The sequence below is a fragment of the Cyprinus carpio genome, chromosome A3, assembly GCF_018340385.1.
Source record: "Cyprinus carpio isolate SPL01 chromosome A3, ASM1834038v1, whole genome shotgun sequence".
In the NCBI taxonomy this organism is placed as follows: Eukaryota; Metazoa; Chordata; class Actinopteri; order Cypriniformes; family Cyprinidae; genus Cyprinus; species Cyprinus carpio.
Window position 1 is genome coordinate 26,660,940 of NC_056574.1, and position 27,984 is coordinate 26,688,923.

The following is a 27,984-nucleotide window of genomic DNA, read 5'->3' on the forward strand; positions in this document are numbered from 1 at the left end:
CACCCCGCCCCGTTCCAAACACGGGTAAAGGGGCGGTCACACTGCACTTTCCTTCCAAATTACAACCATTCATACGTATGCGAATCCATCAGACCGGAAACGCAAGCTCATGCGAAACATTTCGCTGCGTTCCAAAGTTCAAGTTTGGTGAACTCTGACCTGCGAATTCACATCACGTGAAGACGGGGGATCAGTGAAATATCAATACGTCACTGCGTGACCTCTCTGTACAGAAATTCAAAAATTAAGGAAGCGCTAATTTTAGCCATAGCGCAGCATCCTATTTTACATAATACATCTTTAAAAGATTATTAAAAAAGTGTCAATGTCGGAGTGTCAATGGAAACAGGAACAGATGGTACATTTGAATGAGGACACATTTTATAATTTTTTATTGCTTAGTGTGTATGTATTTATATAGAGAGAGAGAGAGACAGACAGAGAGTAAAACATAATAAAACACTTTCGACGCCGTCGCAAAAGGCACAGTACAAGCACATTAATCCATGTTGTGATAACTGAGGGGAGACCGTTACCTGCTCCCGCCCATATTCGCAGCGGTGTCCGAAAAAACCTCGCACGTCCAAAGACTATTTTTACCTCACACTAAAAGGAACAGTACGGAAACCTACGTCATCGCCGTGGGCGTCCAATGAGGATTTGTCGTTTAGACGAGCGTAACGTCACCCTGAAAGGCGTGTCACGGCCTCTGCGTCATTACTCATCGTTAAAATGTGCAGAAGCCCACGGAAAAGACGACGAAATCCCGTATTCCGGACCGGTTTAACCTATCACAGCGGAGGGCTAATTAGACAGACACCAGACGATTAAAGAACAGACACTCAGGGAAAGCGTCTTTTAACGATTCGACCACAAGCTCGGGCTTCTTCACGAACTGTTTGACAATACTGAGCAACACTGTCGGTCGTTAGATCATGTGTTAACGTAACTGTGAAGTGTCCCACATTTAAAGATCAAATTCACTTCAGCGCTCAGAACACCTGGTCTTATCGACTGAACAAACCGGCCTTTTAAATCCACTGCCTTCGGGAATGGGGCTGCTGTTCGCCAAACTGATGACTGTGTTCGGAGACAGAGGTAAACTAAGCGAATTTACACAAGGATGTGCGTTTATGTTTTTATTATTCTGATTTTGTAAGCTACGTTTAATAAGATGTTAAATCGGGCTTGTTAGAATAACTGTATGGTTGTACTTGTTTCAACATTAACCAGGTAACTGTCCTGGCTATTGAGAAACTTAACATGTAACGTTACTCTATATGGCTTTTACAGTACACTTGACTTCTTAATGTGAACGTGTTTGTTTTTTTTTTTTTTTGTTTTTGTTTTTTTACTCCGGATGGCCATTGTGAACTGATTTAATCATTAAGTCTCACAATTATAAAACAGTCGACACTTTTAGCCCTGGGTTGCGGTTGTGAAACTGTGATGTCAAAGGTATTCAGAAGCGATAACCAATCATGAACGGCCTCAGCTCGTTATCATTAAATATTCATTAGCTCAGTTTGTTTTCTTAAACTTAAATCTGAAGTCGGACTTCTGTTTGTACTGCAGGTTTCAAAAGAATTATGATTTGACGTTCACAGAGAAATATAAACAGTTCAGATAGTCATATTGGTTGTACTTTTAGTTCATTCAATTCCAGTGGCCACATAAGTAACCAAATGTACTGTGATTCCTCGAAACTACAGTACTAAACCAGGATCAAATATGAATAGTGTTGAAATGTGAAGCAAGATTAATCAGGGTTAATATTGTTCCAGGTTTTAAATGTGAAAGGCCCATTTAAGTGACACTAATAACAAATCACTGACAATTATGTGTTTATGCAGGGTTGTGTTAGGATGTTCTGTTCTGTCTGCACGCATGTCAGATAAGATTGTACATGTCAGTGAGGTTCAAAGATCGTAGGAGTTCTGCTTAGTTATAGTTATTCTGTACCAACTTTGTTAAACCTGAACGGAGGTAGATCACTGAACGCCGTGTTCTTAGAAATGCATTACGTGGATGTCAATCAGGTTGATGTTATCAGATCACAGTGTCATACAGAACAGCTTAAACAAAGTCAGATTAAAACATTTCTGTGTGTGTACTGTGTACATGTTTTTCTGTCCTGGTTGGGACTTTAAAGCTGAATGCACACCAACTCATGGGGACCCGTGTCACCGTGGTGACTTAGATTGAGGTCCCCATTGGCAAACAAGCTTATAAATCATACGGAATGAGTTGTTTGTTTTTTTGGCCTGTAATTTTCTGTGAGGTTTAGGTTAAGGGTGAGATAAAATACAGTATGTAGAGTATAAAAACCATTATTGAGAGTCCCTAAAAGGATAGTAAACCAGATGTGTGTGTTTGTGTGTGTGTCCACTGACATTCTGCTTTTTTTCTTTTTAGAACACAAAGTAATTATTGTCGGTTTGGACAATGCCGGGAAGACCACTATCCTCTACCAGTTGTAAGTGTTTTTCTTTTTGAAAGTATAAACAGGAGAAGCACATGGCCTTTATCTGTTTGTTATTACATGTTACATGTTTCCGCTCAGCTTTTGAACCTTGTGTACCTTGTTCTTTCCAGTTTAACAAAAGAAGCCGTGCAGACATCTCCCACAATCGGCAGCAATGTAGAGGAAATAGCAGTAAAGAAAACACGCTTCCTCGTCTGGGACATTGGTGGTCAGGAGAGTCTCAGAGCTACCTGGAACTCGTATTACTGTAATACAGAGGTGTGTGTCATTAACCTGCATGCCTTGCTAGTGTGACAGGAAATATGTAAAACTCTAATGATTATTCAACTTTTTATGTGGCTTTCCCTACTGCTTAAAGGCAGATACAATATATTACTGTCAACTTTATAGTCTTATAAAATGCATGTTTTGCCTCTCTAAATGTAACAGATTGTCATCCTGGTTGTTGATAGCACTGATCGAGAACGCCTGACTGTAACTAAAGAGGAACTTCATCGCATGCTTGCACATGAGGTTAGTTAGCATTCAGCTGCTTCATGACACAGTTGTCATGAATATTTCATGATGGGTATTTCATGCTTTTTGCATGTCTAGTATCATGGTCTGAGTTTAATAAAAACCTACATTTGGTTTGCTTTTCCATCTAATATTTACATTTTATTTTATTTCAGTTAACAATAATATAACCCTGGTTTAAAATAATATATATATGTAAAAAAGCCATTGTTTCCAATCAGTGAAACCATAGCCTATTTGATAGCAAAATATATATATAAAAAAAAATGTAAATCATGCAAATAAGGCATGGTTTCCATTTTTTTTTTTTTTTACTAAATTGACACGTTATTTTATTTTTTCATTTATATTCACCAATATAACAACAAACAGCAATATTTGCATACATATATTTTATTGAAAACATTTTAACGTGATTTAAATGTAATTTAGGGACTTTAGTGTACATTTTAAATTAGCAAAGAAATGATTGAATCAGGCTTTTAGGGTTGGGTTAGAGCAGCCCAAGTGAGTCTAGCCCTAGTCTTAACTGTTTTGAACATTATTCTTTATTGTTGACAGTTTTATTTCATTCCTTCTCCTCCTCGTGTGTCCAAACAGGAACTGCAGAACGCATCAGTGCTGGTTTTGGCGAATAAGCAGGACATGAAGAACAGCATGTCTGCTGCAGAGATCTCTCAGAGTCTGACTCTCGGCTCACTCAATGCTCGCTCCTGGCATGTCCAGGCCTGCTGCGCACTCACTGGAGAAGGGTATGTGTGTTTTCTAGGACTGTGTATGTTTATCTGTGCGTTTTGCATGTTTAAGATGTTTCCAAGTCCTGATCTGAGTGAAAGCCTATTTATTTAATGTGTAACCACCTCTTTCTCTTCCCCAACAGTTTACCAGCCAGTCTAGACTGGATGCGCTCCCGTGTTGTGGCGAATTAGACCAGCAACAGTGCTTCTCAAACCTCTGGAACTGCTGAAAGAGAGATAAGGCCGACTTAAGACTTTGATCCAGCTATCAGTGCCTCTGTCTGAGTTATCTTAAAATACTGAATCCTGGAGGAACGCACTTCATCCACTTACTCTGGATACCAGAACAAGTCTGGAGACTCTCTCTCTGTGTGTGTGTGTGTGTGTGTGTGTGTATAAACATTTGTGTTTGTACATGATGTGACTCCGTTCTAGAGGTCCACGTGTTTACATTACAGACTTCTGAAATGATCTGACCTGATCATGATGTCGGTGCCACTGTATTGACCTCTGGATGTGCTGAGGGCTCTGCTTCTCACGTGGAGTTGCTGTCCACAGGCATCCATCTGAAAGGGGTGGGGTGATGGTTCACATGCCCGTACTGATTCATGATGAGCCACTAAGCTATTGAACAAGCATTACTTGAAGTATTTAAAAGGAATTGATTTGTGTATGTTGTGCAGATGTGTGCATGCAGAATGGAACATGTGTTCAAGTACTTTATTTTTGAAAGTAGACTGGATGTTCATAGTGTTTTCTTATATAATTTTGTACAAAAAAGTTTTGTACAAATAAAAATCTACTAAAAACATGCCTTTGTCTTTGATAAATATACTTAGCCTGGGTTGAAAATGTATAACTGTTGAGTAGGTAAAATAGAGGTGCAGACCACTCGAGATAAAGACAATTGATGATTATCAGAACAAACAGAAGCTGACTACAGCTCAATTTGCATTGATCTTTCAGATGATAATCTGCCCCCTCCTTATGTAGATCCATATGCTAATGCGTTTGTTCTTAATGATTGCTTTAAGACTGACGAAAGACCCGAATATCTATTTGCTATGCATGTTGTGTGCATTTTGATTTGCTAATACATTAAGGAACATCATTGTCAGTGGATAATCCTTCACCAACATTTTATTTTAATCTAGGTTTCTAAATAACTTGTTTTTTTACACCTTACAAAGGTGAGATCTAATTTGCACCCCTTTATGGGTGATGTGCTTAACTCGATAAATCTTTATAAGAGCAAAATAGATTTTTTTAGGTTTTAGAATGGTTCTAAATAAATGTTCTTATGTATTAGTGTAAGAAAATAATAAGCATAATAATATATTCTATTTGGATCAGAACAATATTTTTATGCCTACCCTCACAAAATGTATATTCTAATATTACTGTAGCTAAAACTAAAACCGTTTGATATAAAGAACATATACAAGTATAAAAGTGTCAATGGTGTTTTCTTTAAAACTGCAGTAATAAGTAGTAATTGTTATGAAATAACACAGCACAGTTGCTACTCCCACTGATGACGATGTGGGCTTGTTGAGTGAGCAGACGTGATGACCATCTATCTATGTTTTCTGCTTCTGTGTCCAAAATAATCAAATAATTGCTTATGTAGTCAGTTAGGGTGTGTGTTTGGTAAGCATGGCCTGTATCTGCGTGTTACTGGTAGGTGAGATTCATGGAAGGCTTCAGGTTCTTGGCCTATATTATTGTTAAGATTTGTGATTAGGTATATGTATATGCATATTCATATTGGTATCTTGCCATATAACCATGTGGCCTGATTACAATAAAGATGATCTGGAGTAGGGGGCACCCGGATTTGAACCAGGGACCTCTTGATCTGCAGTCAAATGCTCTACCACTGAGCTATACCCCCTCATACAAAAACATCTTACATGTGTCATTGTGACAGGGCAGTCATCTAACGGCCCATCTATAACAATGTATTTACAGGTGTGTAAGACAGTGTATGAGTTTGTTTTGTATATGTTCTTTCCATTAAAATAGATTAATATAGGTTTCCAGACATAAAACACTTCTGGTTCAGCGCTGTTACTCGACTCTGGACAGGAGGTGTTTCCCACTTGGCCTGATCTAATGATGCGATGGGTCTTCATGGCCACCTCTGCTACAGTGAGGAAATCAAGAGTAAAATGGTTGAGTGAGAAATACATTGTATTTGTGTAGCAATCCATTGTTCAGAATATCAGACCTGCAGGCTCAGGATCATCTGCTGATAGTTAATGATGTCATGCTTTTAATATACACTTCTTTAATGGGATGAGCTACTGTGAACATGACCACATGAGTAGCACATCTTGTCAAGGACCAAAAGACAGATGTGAGTGACAGGAAATATTTACTGGAACAATATATCTTCTGGGAAGTACAAAAAAAAAAAAAAAAGGAAAAATAGAAAATCGTTTAGATTTCATTTATTCAAACGATAATTTCTGAAGTCACAATTTATCAAAAGTTAAACTTGAAAAAAATTAGAGGAAATGGCAATTATTATTTTATGAAGTGGTGCATCAGTAGGCCTGTCAATCACGCGTTTTCAGTTTAGTTAAACATCGAGTTTGGCAGACTATAAAGGGGGAATTTGGATGGTGCTAGAACGAGTTAATCACACTAAGCATGAGGAAACCAACTTCCATTAAAAACATTTTTCTGTGATTACATTTCACTAGAACTATACTGTAAAGCTGGAATACAAGACCTTTACCCTGATTTTCAGTCCGGATTCCCGAGGAGTCGACAGATTGATGGTTAATAGATTTCAAAGAAAATCTCAGTGCATGATGATAGCACAGACTCCGACGTTTAAGTTATGAATATATAAAACATCATATCAAACATGTATGTGAAGCCAATATATACTTGAGCCAACCTAACCGATGTATCTAAACCAATATAGTTGACAAAACCAATTTGTCAACCAATACATTTGTCATTACACCATACATATGCATTATTCCTCAACGGCTTCCCATAAACATGGGTTTGGAATTTTTTCTTTTTTTTTTTTTTTTTTTGGAACACTGTTTTTATTTGTCACGCGCGTTTCTGCTTGTGTTCGGAAAAGTTTGTTGTGTTCGGAAAAACTTGAAAGTCTGGTAGTGTGTGGTCCCCAGTCGTTTGATGCACGTGCAGTTTTTCTAACCATCTATAAAGTCGATAAGTGTGTAGTGCATGTTTTCTAATCTTTTCTGATCTATTTTGAAGTCGATTTTAAGTCGTGCACTATATTCCAGCCTTTAAGCTTAAAACAAAAACCTCAAGATAGACAGATTATTACTGAGCTGTAGTCTGCATTGTCCTCAATAACGAAAATAGCCAAATGACTGCAGTATTCCAATTACTGTGGTATGGCCACACCAATAGCTCATGCTAAAAAGTGATTTAAAGAGAGATGACCGTGTTACAAAATGTATTTGTCTTATTATTCTCACCTTCCACTAGATGCCTGATAATTAGTTCTCTGATGTGTTTCACCCATGGTTTCACCTTTGTTTGGGGCGATATCTAGTGGCTAAGTACACAACTACATGCATTCCACTTCAAATACAGTAGACATTTTGATTTCATGAGACTTTCATCAGATTAAGTCGGGCGTCACTCTTGATAACTGTATGTAGCTCAGTGAGTTAGCTCAGTTATCCTTTTTGCAAAGCAGTTGATGCCGGGTTCGATTCTGTGCAACCCTTCACATGTTTTCATTGTAATCCTACCGTTGTGCTTGTTGCCCTTAACAAGCAACAGTTGGTTTGGGTTTCACAAATTATTACGCAAAATCTAAAAGAGAGAGAGGGAGACAGCTTCGTATAGCCATGAATGAATTACAGATCTCTCTGTATGGTAAGCAGGTCCTGTCTTTATTATTGCTAAGTGATATTCATGGCAGGCTTCATACGTCTGGCCTATGTTATCCTCAAACTTTATTTGAAAACCCACTACTAGAGGGTTCTGTTCAGTTTTACGTGGTCTGGAAAAAAAGAGGGGGCACCCGGATTTGAACCGGGGACCTCTTGATCTGCAGTCAAATGCTCTACCACTGAGCTATACCCCCACCTGCAACACCATGACACAGGTGATGTTTTCACAGGTTAGTTACTCAGTGCTCAAGCACATTGTGTATATAATGGGTGTGCATACAAGTGTGAGTGTTTGTTTTGTACAGTCATGGCCAAAGTTTTGGCAGTGACATCAGTTTTGTGTTTTGCAATGTTTGCTGCTTAAGCTGTCGTGGTGTTCATTCACATTGTTTCTAGATTATTGTGTAGAGTGATCAGATACATTTTAAATAATTGCTAAAAGCTTCATTGGCCAAAAAAATGAACTTTTCACTAAAAATCAAATTTCACATGGTTTTTTTTTTGAAAGTGTGAATGAGTACTAGTCATGTTAGTCACTATCACACTAATTAGATTGTAAGAACAGACTGTTTGCTATAAAAGGAGAGAAGCGCTTGTTAGCAATGGTTACCTCCAAAGAATCACGTGCAGCCATCATCGTTTTACATCAAAATAGCTTCACATGCAAGGAAATTGCTACAAAGAATATTGCACTGAAAGAACGATTTACCAGATCATCGAGAACTTCAAGGAGAGAGGTTCGACTGCAGTGAAGTCTTCAGGACATCCCAGAGTGTCCAGCAAGCACCAGGAGCATCTCCTCCTGAAGAGTCAGCTACAGAATCGTGTCACCAGCAGTGCAGAGCTTGCTCAGGAAAGGCAGCAGGTTTGTGTGAGACATCTGCATGCACAGTGAGGCCAAAACTTTTGGACAATGGCCTGGTGTCAAGAAGGGCAGCAAAGAAGCCACTTCTCTCCAAGAAAAACATAAAGGACAGACTGAAATTCTGCAGGAAGTACAATGATTGGACAGCAGAAGACTGGTGCAAAGTTATTTTCTCTGATGAAGCTCCCTTCCGACTGTTTGGGACATCTGGAAGATCGATTGTTCGGAGAAGAAAAGGTGACCACTACCATGAGTCCTGTGTTGTGCCAACAGTGAAGCATCCTGAGACCATCCATGTGGTTCCTTTACAACCAAGGGAGTGGGCTCTCTCATAATTCTGCCCCAAAACACTGCCAGGAATAAAGAACAGTATCAAAACGTCCTGCAAGATTGACTTCCACCGATCCATGAGCAATTTGGTGATGATCTGTTTTTTTTTCAGCATGATGGAGCACCATGTCACAAAGCAAGCATGATAAAGAAATGGGTCAACACTGTAAATACTGACTCATATTTTTTTGCCAATAAAAGCCTTTAAAACTTATGATATGCTTAGCATTGTTTTTTTAGTATACCACAGAAACATGGAAAAACAATCTACAAATACTGAAGCAGCAAGCTTTGCAAAACAAAATTTATGTCACTGCCAAAACATTTGGCCATGACTGTATGTTCTGAGCCTATAGCTGTGTGCTCTCCCCCTGCTGCAATACCCATAAATAATCAGCAGGGTTTGTTTTGTTTGTTTAAATGTGTTTGAGGCCACAAAGTAATCTAATATACAACGATATTATGCAATAGCATTGCCATATGTAGATTCAGTCTATCTGTGACTGTAATTTATTTATTTTTTTCAGGTAGGGGGACTGGGTGTAGTTGTCATACATTATCCTCCAGGATATATCAGCATTGGTCACTAAATCTTGGCCAAAATAAATAATAAACAAATTCACAAACACTACCAAAAACTAAATTTCACCAATATTGCACAAGACAAATGTAAATGCAAGGCCTGTTTTTTTTTTTACTGTATAATTAATAACCTGTATAAATTTAGAACAATTTTTAGAGCAACTTGTCCCTATAAAATTTTGACATTTATGAAACATACCCATGTCCTGAAATAAATCTCTCTACACAATTACCATCATTACACAGTTAACATGTTTATCAGTGAATGCATATTAGTGTGGTGTTATTGTGTTCACTTGTTTAGCCAACAGCTTTAACAAAAATATAGTGCAACTGCAATTTTAGTTGGGAGACAACACAAGTTTGTCTAATAGACAATAACCTTATAGTTACTGATATATAGCCATTGTGACAACTTCCCTGCGTGACAGCTAGCCCCAGCCTCCCCTACAACAGGAATATACGAATGAAATATATATATATATATATATATGTGTTATAGTGAAGCTAATTAGCTTTGCAGACATCTGAGCAATACGTGTACTATACATTGAGCTATACAATTTATTGAACCGTGAGTATGACAACAACAAAACAGACAGATGTCAGTCGGATGAGATGAAACGCTCATGTGGGCCTATTTGCACTGAAATGTATGCAGTTGCACATTTAGCCACCAGGTGTCGCTCGAACAAAAGGCGACAGAAACTGAAAACGTTATGTATTAAGTATTTTTGGCGCATCCGATCCGAAACTGAAACAATGGTGTGTTTGGCTCTGCTTTGGACAGAATGTGAACGGCTTGTGTGAAAACTGATTTACATGAACAAACAGCAGCAAAGACGCCACGATGATAAAAGTGCCTAGCCCTTTTAGTATTACTCAGAGTTTGAATATGCTGAATGCACATCATTTTAAAACTCTTTGTTATCAGTGTTTATTCTAAAAGGCGATCGGTTGAATGAATAGGCAGTTGTGAGGGCAGGTACACTCCCAATATGTCTATTTGTAATTGCAGGTGGATGATTTTGGGTTTAAAGCAGGTTAAACTGAAGATAAACGCAATTCAAGACAAGCTATAGTCGTTTAACTCATGAGCAAGACGCCTCTTTCATTTCAAATGATAAAGAATTCGAGAACTATTCGAGAGTGAAAGTCTTCCGCCGAAGGCCCTTGCTTATCTCAGCACGGGAGCGCGCAGCAGGATACAGCGGCAGTGCCGTGAGCGCGCCTTCCGCGTCTGATTCGTTCGCTGACAGCCAGCGGCGCGAGCTGGACTCATTAACGGCTAGTGATCCACACCTCAAGCGTTATCAACCTAATTGTGCTCCGCGGATCGTCTCCTCATCTCATTCCGAAGCCGTACAATTCCTCCGACATGAATCCACTGTGTAGCAGATGTGACCGAGTGGTGTATCCCACGGAAAAAGTGAATTGCCTTGACAAGGTAAGGCTAAGCGAAACTTAGCATACGCTAGCACAGCTTACACCTCTGGCTGAGAGAACGGGGTAACGTTATATATGCCTCTGGCCGTGTATAATACAGATTTTTACAAATGTGGCGTAAAAGAGAGCATTTCCGATGTGGTGACTAACGTTACTGGGAATTTGGGCAGAGCGGAAACGTGTCAGCGAAAGGGCTCGTAATGGAAAGCCTTTGATTGCGCTAACTTCACTGCACGCTACAAGTTGTCTATCGTTCCTTCAGTTTTCTTAGCGTGAATATCGTGTGATATCGACAGAAATGTGCGGCGTGGTCGTTATTTTTTTAAACCAACGGCTGCACGGTCGCGAGGAGGAGGAGGAGGTTTGTTTATGACGTGTCAGTCTGTCCTGTGGGCGACATGGACGGACCCGAAAAACCAAAAACAGCCCAAGTTGTGTCAAAACGACTAACGTTTCTTGGCACAAATATTGCTCCCATATAGTAAGTAACCGGTTGGGCTGCACACGATCCAGCCAGCTTTGCAGATGTGCAACTTCGCGGGTGTATAACGTTGAGGCCTATAAAAAAAACAGACATGCGATTTAAGGGAAGATGTTACATGCATTCACGAAATTTCATTTACACGATGTGCACATCAATACAACATGTTTACCAATTGGTCAGAGGAAGTGCTGGCGCTCGACACGCTTGTGAAATGTTTTATATTCAGACCCCACCCCCCTCTTAACCCATATCCTTATCGCTCTCGTTTTGAGTGTGGCGAAATCTTGAGTTTTTGTATAGCTATAGATGCTCCAGAGGGTGGGGTCGCCTTGTTTTATTTTCATGCAGCGCAAGTATTTGCGAGGGAGAGAAACTGGGGCTTGTGTAATGGGCGCTAAAAGCACATTAATCGATTGGCCTTGAACGAGGCAGCCTGAGGAATGACTATACAGACCTGTAGTGCGTGAATGAGACGTGCAGTTCATGTAGAAGTAAACGTGGGGGGCGTTTGGTGGCACACCTCCCACAGATGTTGTGAAAAACAGCACTGACCCCACACACATACACAAGCTGGTTCCCATTCATTGCCTGGAGGAAAGGCCTTGAATAAGTTGCTTCTTGCTGTTGTTTTGTTGAGGCATGCCAATGCTTCCCTCAGCTTGAAGAGAGGCCAACCATCACTTGTCATTCTGCTTCAGTGCTTGAGTTCATCAGCTGTCACTCTGGAGAACATCTCCGAAGATCCCCAGCCAAGAGAGGTGGTCTAGGGGTAGTGCTCATGTGGCAGAATTAATATTTACTCTTTCTCACATTGTTCAAAAAACATAGGATTTTTTTTCTTTATCTGTTTATTTTTTGGCATGGCACACAGAAAGAGAAGTTTAGTAAAATGTCCAGACAGCCCTTTTCCAGACAATAGCAGTGGATTGTGACTGTCAAGCTTCAAAGAAAACCACTGTAAAATAGTAACTGTAAGTTTTTTTTAATTCTTAGGATCTAATACTTTTTTTTCAGCTGGGAGGCGTTAAATTGATCAAACATGGCAGTAAAGATATTTATAATGTTATAAAATATTAAAATTAAAAACTGTTCTTTTGAACTTTGTTCATCGAACAATCCTGGAAAAAATTTATCACCGTTTCCACAGAATTATTAAGCAGCCTAATTGTTGTCAGCATTGATAATAATAATAAGAAATGTTTCTTGAGCAGCAAATCAGCATATTAGAATGATTTCTGAAGGATCATGTGACGCTGAAGACTGGAGTAATGATGCTGAAAATTCAGCTTTACCATCACAGGAATAAATTACATTTTAAAATATATTAAACTAGAAAAGTTATTTTAAGTTGTAATAACATTTCACAGTATTATTGACTTACCATGTTTTTGAATAAATAAACACAGCCTCAGTGAGCATAAGATCATTTCATATTGCTTTATATTTATCCATCATTAAAATACTGTGCACTATTCTATTGTAAGCTATTTTTAATGTGTAGTCTATAGATAGAATATGCCTTTAATTATTCCATTGAAATACACAAGGAATCTTTTATACCTCTCTACAGATCCTGTCTCGTGTGTTTCTTCTGTTCTTGTTTCTTATTTTCCCTGTTTCTTATTTTCTAACACCTTAGCAACAGACTAGATACCTAAAAAGCATTTTGAAGTAAGCGTGTGGGGTTTTTTTAGGTATATTTTTGGTTATGAACGGAATCTGTTTGCTAGCAGCTTCCTCTCCTTGGTAGTGCAGAACAGATGCATGATTTTGTTACTCACATGCACGTGTGATCAGCCTCTACATTCCAGCTGACTGGTAAGAAAGTGTTGGATTTAGAAAGACAAAAATACCATCTAAATTATACGCATTGCAGTTAGCATGCGTGACTGGCTGCATAGATGGAATGTAGGGTAGCGGGTCAGGTCAGTCCCCCCAGTCCATTTTCTGTGTGTGTGCATGTGGTCTCTTATCACTGAAACACTCCCGTGGTCAACATTAACCAAGGAAGCTGGTAATCAAAGTCTGCCATAAATTACAGCTACATATTTTAGTGTATAGCTATTGTTTCCCGTCATGTGTTGTTTGGTTGTGGATCATTCTTTCGGGTTTTTCCTTATGTTGCAAGAAGCTGGGAAAATGGTGTTGTAACTCATTTAGTAACCACTTGACAACCAGTGTGAACCAGATGGGTGTATATAAAATGTCTGTGCCAGAAAGTCTTTAAAATTGATGCATTCACACAGAAAACAAAAACATGTCTTTACTTTAAATGGACATGAGCTCAAGTTGGGTTTCTTTTGTGTCACACGTGGTGATGGTTCCTCTTTTTCTTTCCAAGTGCTTTCAAAGAACAAGCACTCCATTGTTTTTTGCATTTAATCCTCAGAGTGAACGGCATAGACTGTGTAACGACCAGAGTGACTGAATTAGCAACACTACGGGATCTGAAGGACTTCATGTCATTTGCCCTTTTTATTTGGCTTTATCTTTCCCAACTCCATTGCAGACAATTTCCCTATTTCTTTTGCATACACCTCCCAATACAAGCACATTTTAAAGCTTTAATCCTTCGTTCCTCTGTGTCTCTCTCTTTCAGTACTGGCATAAAGGATGCTTTAGCTGTGAAGTCTGTAAGATGACTCTAAACATGAAGAACTACAAGGGCTTTGAGAAGAGACCATACTGTAATGCGTAAGTATCTCAGCTCTCTGTGAGTTTTGTGCGTATCATATATCTTTCATTGTGTCAGCTTTTTTTTTTCCTACATATTCCTAAAGTGACCGTGAAATCAATTTAATTTTATTATGGTTTAGTGTAACTGATCTGTTTAAAGGGTTAATTCACCCAAAAATGAAAATTCTGTCATTAATTACTCACTCTCATGTAATCCCAAACCCGTAAGAACCCAAATAAGATATTTTTGATGCATTCTGGCATAGACAACAAGGGTTCTTACACGATCAATGTCCAGAAACATAGCAAGGAGATCCCTAAAATAATCCATGTGACATTAGGGGTTCAACCGTAATTTTACGAAGCTGCAAGAATGCTTCTTGTGCGCAAAAGGGAAAAAAAAACAACAACTTTATTCTACCATTTGTCTCCTCCACGTCACCCTAGTCCCATTTTGGAGAGTATCCACTAAAGGTCGACCAATTGATCGACTGGCTGATTAATCGGGCGATTTTTGGCATTTTTTTTAATTAATCGGCATGAGCCGTTTGTGCTGCAAATTAGGCCGATTTATAGGCAGGTGCACTGAGGCTGCGTGAGAGACAGAGCAGCTCACACTCTGCAGCAGTGGCTTGTTCACACACAGCTTCAGCTAATGGCAGCCCGTTTCACCCTGTTTTACCTGACTAGAATTGATGCCGGAAAGTTGTCATATTCATAAGTGCAACAATCTGTGCTGATTATAACGTGCACGTTAACTTTCCTCATGAAATGTGTGTAGGTCCGACAGTATCCTCCACGATGTCGTCGCTTGTGGCCAGAGCACTCTTAAGCAGTTAGGAGCAGCAGGCTGTGTAATATGTGTGAAATCTTTTATTTTTGTTATCACTATGGCCATTTGACTTATAGCAGTGTCCAGTGTTTCCTATACATTGAGTTATTTGTGACGGCTCGTCACTATATCAAAACTGACCGTCACAAATAGATTTTCCAAAAGGCTTATACTTCGTTAAATAAAATGAGCGCTTCATGTTTCAGAATTAAAATGCAGCGTGGGTGTTTTTATGTGAATGTATCTTTAAAAAGAACCGACTGTCCTCAGAAAAGCTTCAATGTCATTTTCATTTCATCTTTCCTGTAATGCCTGATAAAGTAGCGTTTGTGAGCAGTGCTTATATGATTACAGCCGAAAAATCAAAAACCACTATAAATCCTCTCCAACATCAACTCCCACTTTCACAAAATTAATTTGCAGTCTGTGGGAAACACTGGTGTCTCTCAGTAAACATAAAAAAAAAAAAGCAATTGAGAAGGTGCTTAAGTTTTGAGCCATGTATTATTACTCTAAATTGGACTACTACTACTATTACTATCTTGTACCCTGCAATAATAATTTGCTCAAACTCACTTTTATGAGATGGAAAAAAAAAAAAAATCAGCATCATATATCGGCCATCGGCTGCCTTGATTTCTAAATATCGGCATCGGCCAGTGAAAAACCCTTATAGGTCAACGTCTAGTATCCACTGAACGCAAACCGCGTATGTTGTTCTGTGTCGGCAGCGCCACATTTTCTACGTTGTTTGTGCTTTGAACAAAAACAACAAATCAGCGTTTTGTTTTTTTTCTTCACTTTTAACCTACTGTTAATTCTGACATGCTACTCTTTTCACAGTTTTCACATATTATATAGTATGGAAGTAGCCATATTTGGACGAAGCAAACCATCAATTGCCATTTGCATCCCTATTTTAGTAAACTAAGATATTTAACAAAAACAGATATGTACACAGATGTTGGTATATTGAGAATTAACTGAACAGTGAAAAGTGGGTGTTAAATATTAAAGTGGAACCAGATACAATGCAAGGTTTCTAAAACAATGTCTGTTTGACAACTGGCTGACAGTTTCCAGTAGCTTGCTTGGCTTAAATGAAGATAGCAGAAAAAGAGTGCCTCAAAAGAAGAGGAAGTTAGTACATTTTGAAGATACAAAATCAGACACGTTTCTCTTTTAAATGACGTGCACTGATGAATCTTTCAAAATAGACAGATGCATTAAGAAAGGAAACAGAGCTAATTTTGATATACCCCTGGTTTCACAGACAAGGTTTAAGCTTAGTCCCAGAGTAAAATGCATGTCTGGGCTGTTTTACCTGAAAGAAACTTCTCTTAAAATATGTCTGTGCCATTGTTTTGTCTCAAGAAGCACACAAGCAATGTTATTTTCTAAGGCACATTTATAAAAGATACTTAAATGTCCTAATTGAACTATGGCCTAATCCTGGCTTAACCTAAGCCCTGTCTGTGAAACCAGGCCAAAATGTTGTATTTAATTGTTTCTGATTGTCAATTGTCTCAGTAAGTGTTAGTTGACCGTGGAAAGGTCACATCCGCGGACACAGTAGTTGACTTGTGCATTCATACGGTGGAAGGGTATTGGAGGGAAATTCCTTTTTTCACAACAATGACCCATACAAGCATACAGAAATGAGTTCACTTCTCTGGAATGAACTTCTGATCACTAAAAGTATTGTGAGTCAGATACCTCAGTTATAGCATTCCTGTTTTTAGAAGGTTGCCATTCATACTTCAAGTTGCAGTGGTAATGCAGACCACCAGGCCTAGCATGCTGCTTTGACATGTCTACAGTACATTCAGGAAGTCATGATGACCAGCTGGCATACAAAATATGCAAATGCTTCCCTACTGTGAGTGCTGATGTATCTCAAGGTCCTTATTTCTCATTCTCACATACTTCTGTAACTCACCAGGGGTTTAGTGTTTATTTAGCAAATTTCTGTCGCTCTGTCTAGATCTGCTTCTTCACTGTTTACTCAGTCCTTATTATAAGAATAATCTAGGCTGATAGTATTGGCTGAAAATGGTAATTAGCAGATCTCATCACTCAACAATAAATTTTTCACTGGTCAGGAGTTTATATTTGTACTTTCCTGGACAGTTTTTTTTTTCATCACAAGAAGTGTGAATGTATTTTTTGTTGTTGTTGTGTCAGACAGTGTCTAAAAATGTGACAGTGGGCAAACTGACAGTCCTAATATCTTCAAATACACTTTATTTAATTGGGATGTTATGCCGCAATCACTAATATTTCATTTGAGTGGCTATTAAATAAAATTTACAGATCTGAAATGTAACCCCATGTAATTCGACCCATGTTAGCTAGCTAGATAGCTTTACATTGATCATTTAACCCTCTGGGGCCTGAGGGTGTTTTGGGGGCCTAGAGAAGTTTTGACATGCCCTGATATTTGTGTTTTTTTTTCAGTTGCTTATAAACACACAAAAGTTTAGTCTAATAACACTGTAATCAGCACAAACTGGGCTACAATAATATGTGTATGTACATGATTATGTTTTTAAGAAAGCGATGTTTATGCGTGGTTAGTGAAAAACTAAAATTTTGAAGGCAATAAAACACCTAGAGAACATTTGTTCACAAGACTTTTGAGAACAGATTTTGAAGCCTAGAGTTTTTGCTTCAAAATGATGTGAAAATCATCTTGATTACTCATTAACAGAAAACAATATATTGATTTACATTTTTTATGACACTTTTTTTAAGGTGTCAACTATCATGCATAATGCTGTGATTCACACCTGAGAAGACAAAGGCCCGCATAATAAGCCTTTCAGCCAGGTGTGTGACTGAGAGAGAAGAGTTACAAGAAAGACTCTGAGGACAAAATACATTTTTTTTTTTTAACTACATTACTAACATTATTGTGATGGTCACTGATACTAATTTATAGAAAAAAGAACACTATTACCACATAGCACACATATTATCAGTGATATTTACACCTTACTTGATACATTTACACCTCAGAGGATCCCGGGTATAACACATTCAAAATACTTACACCAGAGTAGATATTTATGAACAGAAGCTTAGTTACATTCATAAACACAAGCATGCTTTGTATGTAGGCCTATACAATATATATATATAGTTATAAACATATGTGGCTATATTCGTGAACAGAGAATAGCCTATCTCAGTAGAGTTTTGTCCAACCATTTTTACTGACATTAGGCTAGCAACAATATTTTTTTATATATCGTATTGCTGTTTGTGTTATATAACAAAAAAAAACCCTCCTGGCATGGTGAGACATTTAGATGCTGTGAATGAAACTTTATAATGTTTCACTTGATTATACATTTAGTCAGGAATTATAGTTTGAAAAAAGTCTAACTAGTAAAATTTGTACAGGTTATGTGAAACATAATACAAGTAGGATAATAAAAAAAAAGACTTACTCATGTTTAGGATCTCTGCTTGATCAAGCCGCTGCATCAATAATCCAAAGGTAATCCAAAACTTCTTGAGGTGAATTCTTTCTTATTTGTCACAGCGAGTCTTTTCTGTGGTGAATTCAGTCTCATTCCTCTCACCGCAAAGTGCAAAGTAAAATGTAAAAAACTCGCTGCTTTGTTTGTTGTTATGGGGCGTTTACCCGCCGTGACCACTAGGGAGACGTGAGAGACTGGACATCACTTTGGTTTCATATGGATTACTTTATCACAGAATATTTGTTTTTGGTAGCACTTGCTTAGTTTAAAATTAGACATGTCAAGCTTTCTATAGATATACCTCTCATGTCTCTGTGTTGAGTATTCACTTAGTTACAGTTAATTTTAATGACGCATTTCTAAATGAAAATCACCACAGACCAGGGCTGCAGACAGCGCACCCTGTTTTATTTTCTTTATTTTATAAATGCACAAAGTTTTGTTGTTATTATGTTTGTATACAAATAAAAGTAGACCCTTTACAGATTCGATTGATGTATTGCTCTTATCTGTACTCTCAAAACTGAAAGTGTAATTTAAGTTCTTTTTGGTGATGTCAGGAGAAGATGCCTCAAAATGCATATTTGCGTTAGTCGGCCCCAGAGGGTTAAATCAGCAGAAATTGCAACAGCAGTGTTTAACACATCACACCAAACCAAAAGTTTACAGTTTTTACAACATGAAACATATGTACATGATCAACAAGTGGCCCAACAAGGCAAGTGACCGGTCCAACAACTTGGGCCATCAGCCCGTCAGTGTTTTTATAATTTATTTAAATCATTTTTGTTAAATGAAATAACGCTGAAATAAAATACAATCCAAATATTATATGGAGAACTTTTTTAAAAATGTCAATGAAAACTAGAAACGTTGTCCTAGCAACTAACCGCAATAAAAATGACTAAAACTAAAAGTATATTTGAAGCTAAATTTTGTTTAGTCTTTAGTGTAGCTTTTTGAGTTAGTGCTGGATCAGTCTGTGTTTATTTACATAGGTTTACAGAGCGTGTGTTGTATTATGTGGTGGTTGTCAGCAGCAACACAGCGTCTGTGTATTATAAAGAGGTTTACTAAGCACTAAGGATACCTTTGGTAACCAGGAACAGACTACGTTTTGATGAGCTCAGTTGTTGTGGTGTTAATATGATTCAGCTCCATTCTGAATCAGCCCTGTTAAATGCTTATGTGGCACTCTATATGTTGTTATATGGTTACATGAATAACAAACTATAGCTAAATGGTTAAGACTGTATTTAAAAAAATGATTACGACTTTGTTAACAAATATTTGGTTAATGTTGTAATAGTAATTTGTATTTTCTGTTCTACAGTTGTTATTTCTGGCACTCTAATTGTGTGTTGCGTTGGATGATTGTGGTTGGGTTTGTCACTGTCATGCTAATTTTGTCTTGCGTTGGTCTGTGAAAATAGGACAAATAAGCTGCGTTGTTTACACAAGGCACACATTTACACCCCATACAAATCAGCGATAAGCAAATTCAGACATTCACCTTCACGGTCACTAATTCATGATCTTTGTCTTTAGCAGCATCACGGTTAAAAACCATCCCAGTAGCCTTGAAAACTAGTCATTAACTTGAAAAATCCATTATTATAAAAATATAATTAACCTAAATAGTTTATGCATTAAAGGTTTTGCCTAACATTTGGAGACCAGCAATAATTCAAATAATTAAAAATACTTTTTTTGTATTTCAAATAAGAGAAATACTGAGATGATGTTTGCAAAATGCATATATTCACTAAAATGGCTCTGTGTGTGTATTTCAGACACTATCCGAAGACGTCATTCACCAGTGTTGCAGACACTCCGGAGAACCTGCGCCTGAAACAGCAAAGCAAGATGCAGAGCCAGGTATAACATGCCAGCAGTCGCATACTCTCTAATCACTCTAATTGATTACTTATTTCTGTATGTTTCTGTGGCATTAGTCAGTACACTCCTAAGCATGAAATAATACTAAAAGAAAGCATAAATCAAGTCATGATCATCTCCCAGGCCAGAACTCCACCTGCGCCCCTCCCGTAAGTGGGCTTTCACACTGAGCATGTTTGCTGTGGTCCGAGCCTGAGTGCGATTCAATCCCTGGTGCATTTGCATTCATCTTACGTCATCACAAATGTATAGAGCACATACAAAAAACAGAACGTATAGGAACATATAGAAAACAGAAATCCAAATCCACAAATCCCATGAGAACTATTATATATATCAGATAAACTATTATCTAAGCAACAATTTAAACCAAAACATCATGACATTTTATTCCATTTTCTCAGTTTTTACAAATGTTGTTGTGTTGACTGCATTAGTAAAGATAAACCATTAATGCTATCTCTCTATAACTGTCAGAATAAAGGAACAAACAAATAACTTAATTTACGGGAAATACAAGTTTGTCTGTAGTTATCAAACAACCTTTTTTTTAGGGCTGGGCGATATGTCCTAAAAAAAAAAAAAAAAAAAACTGATTTTTTTCACAAAAAATCAGATTTATGATTTAAATCGACCCCCCCCCCACACTTAAAATCAGTATTCAGATGACAAAGAAATTGTTCAAAACAAGTGTTAACTTTATTTTGTTTTGATTTTACCTTCTGGGATTTGATCTGGATTTCCTCCTTGGGGTTAAAGTGCAATCAGAAACAACAAGCCAAAAAGACAAGATGGCAGGCCCTGCCATTGTAAACAGTGAAAAAGTTACATAACAAAAAATCTAACATAACATTCTTATCATACTGTTTGTAAGACTGTCAGAGGTCTTCAATATTTTTTTTTCCATGAGAGCCACACTGATAGGGCAAAGTCAATCAGAGAGAGCCACTTTTAAGGCAAAGTATAAAAAGTTACATCTAGTCATAAATAGCATGTCTTTTTATCAATCTGTCATCCCTGATATGCAATGCAATGCAATACAAAAGGGGCTATAATTTTTTTATCATTTACCAGTCAAATTTTTAACTGAAACAGGATGATTTATAAAAAGCAGGATTGCCTTAATGCACACTCGGCGTTAAGAGCTGTTGAGATTAAAACTGGCAACTCTGCAGTGAGTCAGTGTCATGGACGTTGGACAGAGCAAGTGTAAAAATATTTTCTAGTCTATATTTCCATCTTGTAATGCCGCTGGTTTAGGTTATTTATTTGTTTATTTAAATATAAATTATTTATAAATGGAGCAGACACTGTCTAACTTTGTCTACACCGGACGCGAGAGTTGTCATGCTGCACTAAAAGTCTGTCTAAACTTGAAAACACCACACTACAGTTGCAAATCATCTGAACGTAGTGTCAGTACATTTCGTCATAAATAGAACGAGGCATGAGTTTACTGATGGGGATCGTGTCGCATCACACCTGTCCAGTGTAGACAACATCACTGGGTTCTATTGTCTTTTGTTGGATTGCACCACACGTGTCCGGTGTAGACATGGTGTGAGTTTATTAAGGAGTTATGTTATAGCCCTGCTTGTTTTTAATGTTTTTATGAAATATCTGTATTGACTGCATTATCATCGTATTATTTACTGCCATGCGAGCCACAAAAGTAAAGCTTGGCGAGCCACACAACGAGTAACACTGCTGTAGATTGCTTTTTGGCGGGTGTGCTTGTGCTGCCGCGGTCTTGTTCATTTCGTCGGGCGAAACATCTCGCTCACACGGCAGCATGTCTCTATGGCAAACGCACGAGGGGAGGGTTGAGCCCCTTCAGAACATCAGAGAAAACCGATTTTCATTCAAACAAATTGATGTAAACTACACATTCGAGTTAATCGATAAAATCGATTTATTGCCCAGCCCTACTTTGTTCCCAAAATAGCCTCTATTGTGCGACAGCTTCATTGAGACTAGTTTGGAAAGGAAAGAAGGTGACTTGTGGCCAAGTATAGTGATCTGTACTCGGAATTTGTGCTCTGCATTTCACCCATCCATCCAAGTGCAAACACACAGCAGTGAGTAGTGAAACACACATTCATTGAAATAAAAAAATAAAAAAAAGAGTTTGAAGGCCTTTTTACTCTGTGGAATGTGGAAAATTCCAAATGTTGTTTTTAGGATTATCCATTAACTAAGCTACATATATGCTGATATAATTTAATGGAGGGAAGTATACTTGTGAACCTGTTACACGTGAAATGAACAATTACAATTACTTGGATATTTGCTGCTAATTTCTGTGTTTTTGTTGCAGGTGCTCTACAAGGAGGAATTTGAGAAGAACAAAGGAAAGGGCTTCAGTGTTGTGGCCGACACACCGGAGTTGCAGAGAATCAAGAAAAACCAAGACCAAATCAGCAACGTAGGGCCAATATCTGTGTATTTCTCTCTTTTCACATATTACTCACTTTTCAGTGCTTCATAATTTCTCTTTTTTAGCTGTTAAATTAGCTTTTTGTCTAGTGCTTCCCAAACTCTATCTATTTCTCTCCAACAAACAGAAAAATACACAGTTTATCTATCTTAATCTCCTTTATTTTTTATGAATTAATTGTTAACAAGAAGTAATAATTATTTTTAGAGCATTTAGTCCCATCCTTCCTCTTCTTCTTTCACACCACACCTTTTCACTGATGTATCTGCACTAGTTGCCTGGTTACATTTGTCACCTAACTTCCTTTTTGCAATGTCATTTCCTGTCAGTATGAAAGCAAGATACCACTCCATTTACTCCATTTTCTGGCTAAGGAGACACCTTGGGGATGGTGCTGGAATTACTGTGACTATTAATTGTCACTCTGGCTAAGAGTAAAGTTTAATCAAATTAAAACCTCTTGCTAAAACCACCACTTTACAAAATGAAGGACTGTTTTCTGAGTGGTTTAATTATGAGAGAGCACTGCATCAGTATGTCTCATGCGTTCTATTTTTTTTCTGTTCCTCACCACAATTTCCTACGTTTAATTCAGTCTGAAGTGCTTACCCAAAGAGCCCACTGCTGTTAAAGTGATTCACTCAGTTTGAGGGTGTGTCTGTAAAATGGACAGCAGTGTGGATGTCTCCATTGTGCTGTATGATTGATTTTAGTACACTGTCAGTGAAGTCATCATGCACTACCATTTAAAGGTTTGGGGTCAGAATTTAAAGACTGGAGTAATGACTGCTGAAAATTCAGCATTGCATCACAGGAGTAAATTACATTTTTAAATATATTAAAATAGAAAACTGTTATTTTAACTTGGAATACATTTTGGCAAATTTGCTGTTTTAACTGTATTATTAATCAAATAAAAGCAGCCTTGTTGAGCATAAGATTGACAAACATAAATTCTTACAGACTCCAAATTTGCACAGTCACCTTTGGAATGTTATATATATATATATATATATATATATATATATATATATATATATATATATATATATATATATATATAAATTTATCATGCTTTCTTTTTTCTACATTTATACTAAATTTATTTGTGCTTGTAATGGTCCTATAATTGGGGCTCAACAGTCTTTTTTTTTTTTCTGATGGCCTAATTGGATTTTTTTTGTTCTGCCAACACATTTTAACTAGCATTGCTACATTACAAATTATCATCCATTATAAAAAAAAAAAAAATTGTATGCATCAGAAAAATGAAATTAAAATATTTCACTTTTTCTTTACCAAAAATACTTTGTTTTGCAGTTTTTACAGCTGTTATCTTCATGCTTCATATGTACACACATTTGTTGGAAATTGATGTCATATGTTGCATATGTTTATAATTTTCAGCCTGTCTAACAGCTCCAAGACATCTGCTTTTTATAACAAATAATTCTCACAATTTTGACTGTTGTCCAGCTAAATAATCACTCACTTTGGTGAGATATTTTGCAGAATTCACAACGTTAAGTACATCACAGAAAACAAAATGTTTATGTTTGCATGCATATTTATGCATGTCTGTTCTGACACACTGTATATGTGTCTGTGTGTTTTAGATTAAGTACCATGAGGAATTTGAGAAGACCCGAATGGGAGGGGAAGGCCCGCCTCACCACCCACATTCACCTCAACAAAACACAACTCCAGGTACAACTCGCTGCTTGTCTGTTCTTTTGGATCATCATTAAAATCTCAATTTCACATGGGCCATAAAATAAACACATTTTTCTCTCATAGCATATCAACCCCCGGCAGCATCTCAGAACTATCACTATGAGCCTGAGCCTGTGCCTGTGCGTCAGGCCGCTGCCGCCGCCCCTCCTCCCAGCTCTGGGGTAATAAACTCTCTTACACGCACTGTCCTTTACCCTCCTTCGTTTCAAGTCCTTACTGTCCTCTTTGTGTGCGTTGCAGAAGCGCTACCGAGCGGTGTATGACTACACCGCAGCTGATGAGGACGAGGTGTCGTTCCTGGATGGCGACATGATCCTGGATGTGCAGCAGATCGATGAGGGGTGGATGTATGGAAGAGTGGAGCGCACCGGCCAGCAGGGGATGCTGCCGGCTAACTATGTAGAGGCCATGTGAACATAAGAGAGAGAAAGGGGGAAGGGTGGAAATGAAAAAGAGGGGGTTGCAGCTGAGAGATGCAGATGATTAGCCGAGTGCCATCTCACCTTTCAAGATCTCATCTTTTTCCTCTTCTTTTCCTGCACTAACTGTCTTATCAGGGGTCAGCCTCTATGACCCGGTCATGATCCAAAACAAACATAGTTCAGTACGTAATCATACACGGCAACAGCGCATACACGCACTCGCATAAATAGTGAATGATTTACGACTTTCGCCCATGTCTTTCTCTCTGTCTTTTGCTTTTGCTGTTTGTCTTATTAGTAAGTGTTTCCTCAGTCCTGGAAAGGTGCTGTCACAAGTGGCACTTAAGTCTTAACAAGACTCGCACACACCAACCTTCAAAATACATGACCACACGGACCTTTAAAATATTTAGGGCCTGCTATAGAGCACTTCGCAGACATCTCAACACACTTATCTTCTCTGTTGCTATGACAATTTGTGAAAGAATCTGGTCCAAACTTCAGTTGTGAAGTTTATATCTATATATATATATAAAATTCATTTTTCTTTTCATTTATCTTCTTTGCAGCTTGTAATTGTAATGTATTCAGTACAGTTTCACATCTCATTGGATGTGGGTCAATGGGTAACAATGCTTAATCATGAGAATTCTGGTCATTCCGATTATCATTCCATACGTCTGACCATTTGCATCATGTGTTGAAACTGAAATCTAGAAAAGGCTCCTCTTTTTCAACTGGACATTCCTAAAACTGTATGAAAAGGATGGAGCCTTTTGATACTTACAGTACATTCACTTAAACTCCTTCACAGTCCTCTAACCCTTTACAGAATTAATTAGAATATATGAGTTTAATTTTGTTCTGCTGCTCTTGCTTTTAAAAATGCGAGGAAATGATGTATTTTGTTCTTCATAAAGGGAAAAATAAATTATATAGTCACTCAGCAAGCGAGGAGCAGAACAGCATTGTAGATTAGTGAGAGAAGAGAGGACCCAAGCACAATTCTATGGACCATTTTAGCTTTGGATTTTAATCATTCCATTGGTTCTGTTCTATTTCGGCTCTGGAACATTCCATGTGAATTGTATCGAACTGTATCTCAGAGCTGTTCTGTAAGACGTTTTTGTTTGTTTTTTCCTCATATCATTGCTTATTCTCATTGCCTTGCTGGTATTGTACGAGACAGAATTTTAATGTCAATTTATCAATATCAGTGGAATAAAAAAATCTATTTGTATACCAAGGTAAGCGGGTTTGTCAAACGGACGGAATTGTTATCAATGGTATTAGACTGTATTAGAGCCTAGCATGTATTTCTCTCTACTGGAAACTATGTTACTGTGCAGAGACTCTAAACAGATTCTACTGATCATTGTTCTGTCAAATGCCAAAATATAGATGCAGAGAATTATCAAAGTAAGTGTTTTGCTTTCTCAAGATACTATTTCCACTATTGCTACCTCAAAGGTTGCTATCTGGGTTACTCACTTGATTTTTACTCTTCTGTAAAACGTATTCTCCAGAAATCAGTCTGAAATGCTGATTTGGTGCTCAAGATATATTTCTTAGTATCATGTCTAAGCAGTTGTGCTGCTTGATATTATAACATTAGAAATGTCTTTACTGTCATTTTTGAATTAATGCAAACTTCTTGGAGAAAAAAAAAAAGATTCATTTCTTTTAAAGAGGCAAACTTCCTGACCCCAAACTTTTAAATTGTAAAGTATTTTGATATGGTATATGAATGCTCATGTGCTCAGTGTTTTCCTTTTGGAAAGACATTAAGGGATACAAGATATCTAAATATCCTAAATTTATCCAAGATTGCATAAATATCCAAATAAGCTCATCTAAATACTGCAATCCTTAATATTGCACTTTTGTTTGTTTGTGGACAGTCTTTTTATTCCAATGCGTAAATCTAACAAGATTTAGCTCAAGTAGATTGTTCTAATTCTTTTACACACTTTGGTGGAAAATCTATGACAGTATGTAGTATAACGACTCACTCTTAGTAATGGTCATTATTGAATGACAAATCATCCAAAAATAAACCGGAAGGTTGTTGAAAAGGAACTAAAATGTGGAAAATATGTCAGAAAACCTTGGATGTGTTTTGTAAGCTCAATGCTTGCCCTCATGCAAGTCTAAACATGCATTTGGAGTCAAAACTCCTGAGAATCTGACACGTCCCTCTCAACTTTCAAACGTAACGCAATTGTCTGCCAAACTAATTTAATCTTTTGTCCCTGATAAGCACTCAAATTCCAAAGGTCCCATATAAAATATTACTTTTTATTATGTCTTAATTTTTCCGTATAGCACAGCCTGGTTTGCTCCTAATAAGATAATTTTGCACCCTACAAAAGAGGATGCACTTTAAGAATACAATTGCCAGCGCTTGGCCCCAGTGATAGCTTGCTCCATCTTTCTAGAAGGAGGAGAGTAGTGCGCCGGTCCAGTCCAGCGGACACAGCCGTCATCTGTCCTCCGAACGTCCTCCGCATCTTTTGGACCCGCTGCTCTGCCAACATCATGCTGGACGTCCTGATGTTGATGTTCTTCGCCATCATCGGCCTCGTGTTCCTGTCCTACATCATCTACATGCTGTGATCGCGGCAGCATCGATGGACCGTCCTGCGAGCGGATGCGTGATTCACGTCCTCGCGAGGGATCTGAGCTCAAAGGTTGGCGATGGATTTTTAGCTAATTGTATTTTATCGAGGGAAAAATAGCATTCTTTGTGCTGTTAATTCTACCTGTCCTCGATGGTTGTGAAAATGCAGACCGAACTATAGTAAGGTTTTGATTATGGTTAAATTAATGTTAAAATACAAATTACTAATTAAGCCTATTATTTCAAAATGTAGCTGGATGCAGGCCTGCTGCGGAAAATAACCCAAATATATTATGTTTAGAATATAACTAGGCCTCTTTCTATGCGTGACCACGGATGAAAGTGCCCCCGATCTCGTTCGTGTGCTCATATTTGCACGGTATGTTGTTGCACCTCACAGGAAGAAGCTCTGTTTGAGGGATCATGAGATGAGGAGCAGCTGTGAAGTGAAATCACTGGAGGAGGACGCAGGACACACTTACAAGATCTACCTACACCACACTATGATTTTCTTCCCTTTTATTCAGAAGACACTATTCAA

The 27,984-nt window shown here is 37.9% G+C and overlaps 2 protein-coding genes and 2 non-coding genes across 4 annotated transcripts; 2 read left to right on the top strand and 2 right to left on the bottom strand.

Annotated features, from left to right (window-relative positions):
• The first annotated feature begins 701 nt into the window (after positions 1-701).
• arl5c (ADP-ribosylation factor-like 5C) lies at positions 702-4,549 on the top strand. The gene is made up of 6 exons (XM_019076729.2): positions 702-1,098; positions 2,416-2,476; positions 2,596-2,743; positions 2,915-2,998; positions 3,602-3,753; positions 3,882-4,549. The coding sequence occupies exons 1-6, from the start codon at positions 1,053-1,055 to the stop codon at positions 3,928-3,930; spliced, it is 540 nt and encodes a 179-aa protein (XP_018932274.2). The 5' UTR covers positions 702-1,052; the 3' UTR covers positions 3,931-4,549.
• A 1,011-nt stretch (positions 4,550-5,560) lies between these two features.
• trnac-gca lies at positions 5,561-5,632 on the bottom strand. The gene has a single exon. It is a non-coding gene; the product is annotated as a tRNA-Cys (tRNA).
• Positions 5,633-7,753: 2,121 nt separating this feature from the next.
• Positions 7,754-7,825, bottom strand: trnac-gca. The gene has a single exon. It is a non-coding gene; the product is annotated as a tRNA-Cys (tRNA).
• A 2,792-nt stretch (positions 7,826-10,617) lies between these two features.
• lasp1 (LIM and SH3 protein 1) lies at positions 10,618-26,063 on the top strand. Its single transcript, XM_019076648.2, has 7 exons — positions 10,618-10,855; positions 13,938-14,032; positions 20,125-20,209; positions 22,548-22,655; positions 24,284-24,374; positions 24,465-24,562; positions 24,642-26,063. The coding sequence occupies exons 1-7, from the start codon at positions 10,787-10,789 to the stop codon at positions 24,813-24,815; spliced, it is 720 nt and encodes a 239-aa protein (XP_018932193.1). The 5' UTR covers positions 10,618-10,786; the 3' UTR covers positions 24,816-26,063.
• The last annotated feature ends 1,921 nt before the right edge of the window (positions 26,064-27,984 follow it).